The sequence below is a fragment of the Hevea brasiliensis genome, chromosome 13, assembly GCF_030052815.1.
Source record: "Hevea brasiliensis isolate MT/VB/25A 57/8 chromosome 13, ASM3005281v1, whole genome shotgun sequence".
NCBI classification, from domain to species: domain Eukaryota; kingdom Viridiplantae; phylum Streptophyta; class Magnoliopsida; order Malpighiales; family Euphorbiaceae; genus Hevea; species Hevea brasiliensis.
This window is the reverse complement of record NC_079505.1, coordinates 86,492,176-86,499,306: the sequence shown is the minus strand read 5'-3', so window position 1 is coordinate 86,499,306 and position 7,131 is coordinate 86,492,176. Positions and strand designations below refer to the sequence as shown.

At 31.1% G+C, this 7,131-nt stretch overlaps 1 protein-coding gene and 1 non-coding gene across 2 annotated transcripts; one reads left to right on the top strand and one right to left on the bottom strand.

Annotated features, from left to right (window-relative positions):
- Positions 1–2,984: 2,984 nt before the first annotated feature.
- On the bottom strand, positions 2,985–4,551 carry LOC110632970 (uncharacterized). Its single transcript, XM_058133178.1, has 3 exons — positions 3,613–4,551; positions 3,287–3,446; positions 2,985–3,046 (listed from the first exon to the last, which is right to left on the bottom strand). Exons 1-3 carry the CDS (start codon positions 4,549–4,551, stop codon positions 2,985–2,987), a joined length of 1,161 nt encoding a protein of 386 aa, XP_057989161.1.
- A 697-nt stretch (positions 4,552–5,248) lies between these two features.
- LOC131172434 (small nucleolar RNA R71) lies at positions 5,249–5,355 on the top strand. Its single transcript, XR_009142911.1, has one exon. It is a non-coding gene; the product is annotated as a small nucleolar RNA R71 (small nucleolar RNA).
- The last annotated feature ends 1,776 nt before the right edge of the window (positions 5,356–7,131 follow it).

The following is a 7,131-nucleotide window of genomic DNA, read 5'->3' as shown; positions in this document are numbered from 1 at the left end:
TGAGGGTTCGTTCAGGCGACCGCAAAACCCCTTGCGACAGTCTCTAATTCTTTCGACAAGTTTTGTTCCAAAATCTCTATCTACACGATCTAGTGTTGAATATACATGTCTCATGTGGATTCCTGTTGGCTGACTCTTATCTTCACATGACCTTCAATAGGGGGCATATTGAAGCCCTTGAAAATCTCGATTAGTCTTCTTCTTTGGGCAAATTTTCTTTATTTTTCACACTACTTTAAGCTTTCAAATTACTTTGAATTTCTTCTATATGGAACTTTTTGCCTTTAAACCTTATTAAAACCTATCAAAAATATTAAAATTCCAAAATCAAATATAATAAATCTAAAATTAATAAATTAACTAAAATAAGCACTAAAAGCATAAAATTACTAAACTAAAAAAGGCAAAATGAATGCAAAATTATCCTAAAATACCTATATAAAATGGGTTTATCAAATTCCCTCAAACTCAAACATTTGCTTGTCCTCAAGCAAATTAAAAATAATTATATGCAATTGGGGTACCTTTTTCTTAGATTCATGAAAGTTACTCATCCAAGCTTTCAAACTTATCTCTATCCACCAACAAATCATATACCCACCTTCAAGGTATGAGGAATTCAATTCTTACCAAGGTTATCACCACTTAGCCTTAGGTCAATTATTTATTCAATCAAACCCAAATTAATCAATTACATAGATAAATCATGCTAAAATAGGCTCTAAAATAATCCATAAACTAAAATGTCTCAAATGATGATGAAAATAGTTTAAATGAATAAATAATGTGCCAATGTAATAGGTAAATCAACTATTTCAATCTCCACTAATGTAGCAAAACACAATCAAGAGATCAAAAGGACTTTTAATAGTTGTTATGGGGCTAAGGGGTAATAATGTGGCTAATAAAGAAAAGGTAAAAAGGAAACAAAACATGAGAATAATTAAATTATTAAAAAGATCAAGATACACTTTTCTTTTTTCTTTTTTTATTTTTTTATTTTTGAATCAAATGAGAGAAAAAACTTTACAATAAATCACCAATGCTAGCATGTAATTTTTGAAACTCTTTAGGGACTACATAAATAATATTGAATTTTTTTTATTGCAATTGTCTCTTTTTAATCCACCCCCAAACTAATTTCTTTGTATATTTGGGTGGTAAATAATTTTGTCGCAATATGAAATGATTGCTCGCTAATTTTACTTTAGTACTTCTCCCACTTGATTATTATATACCCTTTTTTTAGGCACATCTATCACTTAAATAAATTATTCTCATGAAGGGTAGGTAAGTGTTTAGGTTATGGCTAGGTAAGTTATAGGTACCAAGGAAATAAGGGGTATAAATGAAGGCTCAAATTGGTTTCAAAGGGAAATTTTAAAGTGAGGTTGGTTAAGGTTAAAAATGTGAGTTTAAAATCCAAAGAATGCCTTAATCATTTCTTTTTCAAGTGAATGCTAAGATTTCATCTCGAAAGGTCTAGAAGGCTTGTTCTAGGATTGGTGAGACACAATTAGTTATTTCTTACTTTAGAGTTTTCTCTAAACACTCAAAACTCAATATAATTAATTGGATGGCCCTTGGCTAAGAAGATATAAAGCTAGATAAGAATCTTATAGCCTTATACTAATCCGAAGTTTTCAATCTATCAAACCCATCTAGAGGCAAGCTCAATTGCTTTTCAAAATAATTCTTAATCTTCTAAGAATTAGGTAAAAAATTATTTTTTAATGTATGCATGATTCCTAAAATGAATGCAACAATTAAAAAAATATGAAATAAAAACTATACATAATCTATATAATATCTATATGCAAGTGTATATATTTACATGGTGTAAGTGTATGGTGTATGTGAACTAAGTAATTAAGTATAAATGAAATGCAATTTAAGTAATGGAAATAAAAATGATTAAAAATTTTCCAAAAATTTTGCCCCTCTCCTAAACTCAAATGAGACATTGTCCTCAATATCTAAAATAAATGCATAGATGGACAAACAGTGAATAAACGAATCAGCTCATACAGTATGTACAATTGGGAATTAAAGCTAAATAAGAACAATTAATTCAAAATTAATCTCAAAATAATATAAAAAATATAGCTCAAAGAAAATATGTGCAAAAGTATCTTAATTATATCAAATTAAATAGAAGTGAGTGAGGTGAAAAAAGGAAAAGTGAATTGGAATTTTAGATTTTAGGTTTTTAGGTGACATGTGTGCTGATTGAGTAGCATAAGGCATGTTGAAGTAAAGGTAAATTGCCATGCCCTGTGCTGAATGCTGATCAACTGACACTGGGTACCAGCATGGGGCATGTCATGCCCCATGAAAATTTCGGTGGGTTTAAAAAAATTTTGTAATTTTAAGTAATTCAAATAGTTCATATGATAGCATAACCCTTAGTATGAGGCATATCATACTTAATGCTATCAGACCTGATATAAAACTCAAGATTTCACTCTAAAAACCCAAAATTCTAAAAATATTCTACCAAAAAACTACCAAATCAATATGAATTATTTCCAAAACACTTCAAAATAGATCTCAACCATAGTTCACACACAAAAGTTTAACTCAATATCATGTATTGTCAACCCATATACTCATACCATCAAAACATATTCAATATATCCAATAAAAGTTAAGAAAGTACTGTTCACATGAAAAAAATATGCAGCAAACTCAATCTTTAATGCAGGCTTGATACTCAAAATAATAAAAATCAATACCTTGACATTTTATATTAAATTTCCATCAAATTAACACTTCAAAACACATATATCAACCAAACTTCCTCATTTCATCAAAGTATGTTCAACCTAATAGCAATTTGGCATTAAAAAAAATACTATTCACAATGAGAAAAAAGTGCAGAATACTTCCTCAAACAACAATTACCCTTCCTTTTTGCAGCATATTACTAACTCTAAGTTATAGCAATCATCCCAACAAATTAAAAGAAACATAGAAAACTTCCCCTAAATCAGTAACATGGTTTTCTTTGCAGCAATTTCCAAAACATCCAATATTTGCATTTCACCTACAAACCAAAAATTGAACAAATATCAAAATTTGAGTTATAAGGGATGAAATAAGAAAAAGAAAATTAACAAACTACTAAAAATAAACTTGGATTGCCTCCCAAGAAGCGCTAATTTAAGGTCATTAGGTTGACCATTTTCAGCTCATGGTGATTGGAATTGGAAAGTCTTGCCTCCCTTCTCAATCGGTGATGCAATAAATTTGTACTTTAACTTTTTCCCTTTGACTATGAAAGCACCTGTTGCTTTATTTAGAATCCCAACCACACCTTGCAAATTACTCTTACAAACTTGAGATGAACCTTCTGCTTTGAGTTGTTTAGATGGAGCCTTAAGTTTTACTCTTGGAGTTTCATTCTTATCAAAAGGAGATGGCAAATGAGACTTCTTTTTTTCGCACTGTATGCTGATTACACTGAGAATGAAGAGTAATTTGACTTTTCTCCAACTTAATATCTTCCATTTCAGTATCATTTTCTATAACATCCACCCTATAGCAAGAATTTACCACAGTTGATTCCTTTGAATTTTGGAATAAATTGAATTCTATTTCCTTTTCTCTTACCTTCAACTTCAATTTTCCATTCTTCACATCTATATTAGCTCCTGCAGTAGCTAAAAATGGTCTTCCAAGTATGATGGTTGTCCTTACATCCTCCTCCATCTCTAGAACCATAAAATCCATAGGAATAAAAAATTTTCCAACCTTCAATGGCATATTCTCCAAAATTTCCACTGGATATTTGATAGATCTATCAGCCAATTGCAAAGAAATAGTGGTGGGCTTTAAATCTCCTACCTTCAACTTTTCACATATAGATAGTGGCATTAAACTTACACTAGCTCCAAGATCACACAATGCCTTTTCAATACTTGTCTCTCCAATGTGACATGGAATAGAGAAACTTCCAGAATCTTTAAGCTTAGGGGGAAGCTTATTATGCAATGTAGCACTGCATTCTTTAATAAGTGCAACAGTTTCATAATCCTCCAATTTTTTCTTGTTTGACAAGATTTCCTTTAGGAACTTAGCATATGAGGGCATTTGAGAAATTACATCTGTAAATGAAATGTTGATATATAACTTCTTCAAAACTTTCAAAAATTTCCCAAACTGCTTATCTAGCTTTGCTTTCTGAAACCTCTGAGGATATGGCAATGGTGGCTTGTATGGTGGTGGAGGCACATACTTTTCCTCTTCTTCTTTTTTAACTTTCTTCTTCTTGTTTGCTTCCTCATTAACTTCATCATGACTTGAAGTAGATTCATTATTTTCTTTATCTTTTTTCTTCTTTTCCTCTTCTACCTTATCTTTCTTTTCGTCTCTCACAATATCCCCACTCCTTAAGATCACTACCTTGTAATGTTCTCTAGAATTCTCTGGTTGACTTGGAAGTTTCCCTTGTGCTTTGCTAAAAGAACTTGCTTGCTGAGCTATTTGGTTTTCCAACATCCTGTTATGAGAGGTAAGCTGATCTATCCTTGAAGTTAATTGTTGAATCATTTCTCCTTATTTTTGTTGAGTAGCTAAGAAATTCTCCATCATAGACTTCAAAATTGAATCTTGATCTGAAGACTGAACTGGTGGTTGTAGAATCGGTGCATTTTGATTCCTTTATAGTTGAAATTCAGGTGGTACTCTGTTTTGCTAAAAATTTTGCTGTTGTTGCTGAAAATTAGGAGATTGTTAATAATTCTATTACTGCTGTCCTTGTAGACCTCCCCAAGAAAAATTAGGGTAGTTCCTCCATGCTGGATTATATGTAGCCAAAAAAGGATTACCAACTAGTTTTTAATTGTAATTCCCAATGAAATCAACTTGCTCATTTCCAAACTCCTACCCATAGGAAGGAAAATCATTGATAAAATGCATATTTCCTACACTAAAATCTTCTATATGACTAGATCCTCTAATTGAAGCATCAACCTTCATGTTTAGCTTATCCATTTTTTTGGTCAAAGCATCAAATTTGGCATTGAACATACTCATGGAATCTAACTCATATACACCAACTGATGGCTTCTTCATTTCATTATTTTCACAGCTCCATTGATAATTGTTGTAAGTAATTTTATCCAATGCTGAATAAGCATCATCTTTTGACTTCTCCATAAGATCACCTCCTGAAGATGCATTAATTATACTTCTAATTGCTGGAGAAACACCATTGTAAAACTACTGAACTAGCATCCATTTAGGGATTCTATGATGTGGACATTTCCTTTGAAGATCCTTGTGTCTCTCCCATGCTTCATAGAGACTCTCATCATCCCTTGGTTTGAAATAAGTTAATTCATTCCTTAATTTTGCAGTCTTGTTAGGAGGAAAATATTAAGCCAACAAAACTTGTGACAACTCATCCCAAGTAGTTATTGAACTTAGAGGTAATGAATGCAACCACTCCCTAGCATGATCCTTAAAAAAAAAGGAAATAATCTCAACCGGATGGCATCATCTAACACTCCATTTATCTTCAGCATGTCAATAATCTCAAGAAAATGTGCAAGGTGCAAATGTGGATTCTCAGTAGGACCTCCCCTAAACTATGATTGTTGAACCATTTGACAAAGTGAGGGCTTCAACTCAAAGTTATTTGCTTACACTCTAGGCCTTGTAATACTCGGTCTAAAATCTTCAAAACTAGAAAAAGCATGATCCTTAATTGATCTGTTATTATTGTTGTTTGCCATAGCTTCTATCAGTTGTTGCTCTTGATGTTGTTCTTGCTGTCTTTGAATTTTGAGTTCAATTTTTCTTCTTTTAGACTATGCTCACAAAGCTTTAGCTGTCTTTTCAATCTCAGGATCAAAAATTAAATTAAATTAATTTCTGCATTTTTTGTTCTTCTCATATAAAAGATGTGTACCTAAAAACCAAAACAAGAAAATCTCAAAGTAAAATGATAAAGGAAAGAAATTAAAATAAAAAATAAAATGTTCAAATTAACCAAATAATCAATCGTCGAATATCAAACAAAAATAAATCCCTGACAACAGCACCAAAAACTTGATGCGTACTCCGCAAGTATACGGGTCGTTCAAGTAGTAAAGAAAATATATCGTCCCATAGAGATTTGCTATTTGAATACCAAACTATAAAAGTCACAATTATTTGGGCTATCGATAATGTATGCCAAAAAGTAAAGTAAGAGATGTAGCAAATTAAATTGGGAAAGTAAGGAAATTATAATAAAATAAGCAATTAAATTTCTAAGCATTATACTAATTTACTAAAATTTCAGCAAGTAACTAAAGATTTAATTAATTAATGGCAAAATTGATTCTAGAGTTGAGGTTCATGAAATAAATTTTATTGGAATTTGGATAGGCAAAACCAAGATTAAGGGAAATATAAGTTTGAAGGAAGTTGATTATGATTTCCTTTAATTTCTTTTTCAAGCAAACTAAAGAGTATTTCAAAGAAAATTAAACTCCATTCTCATGCGATGTTTAATTATCCAAAATCCTTTAAGCACTTTAATTAACTTGAAACTCCTCTTAACCCACTAATTTATTTCTAACGCTAGGTGATTAAGTTCATTATCCTGATTATCTATCATAGATTTTCACTTCTCGGTCCTTCAATCTAAGATTAAGAATAAAACCCAAAGGGTACCAACAATTGGTATGTAAATAAGCACATAAGATAAGAATAAAAAATATATATATTAAAATCTGATTAAAACCAGTCCAAATCCACAAATAAAACTTAAATCATTACACCCAACTCTGAAATCTTAAGTATCTACTCACTCATGCTTGTATCTACAAATAGAAAATATGAAATAAAGCTAGAAAACATGAAAATGAGATTAAAAATAAAAGAACCCAGAAAAAAAGAATCTAAATCTCTAAATATGGAAGTTGGAAACGTCACTCTAGAAGTGTCCTTCCTCTAAAAATGGCGTGGTTCCTTCTTTCCTTCTTCTTTTGACTTTTCTCTCTCTTTCTCCTTATAGTAAAAATGAAAATATAATGCTTATATATCCTCTCAAGCTTTGCCCTAAAAATGGTCTCTAAAGGGATAAAGACAAAAAGTATAAAAGGTGTGAAAAGAGAAAATTTTTCCATGTCATCAAATCTG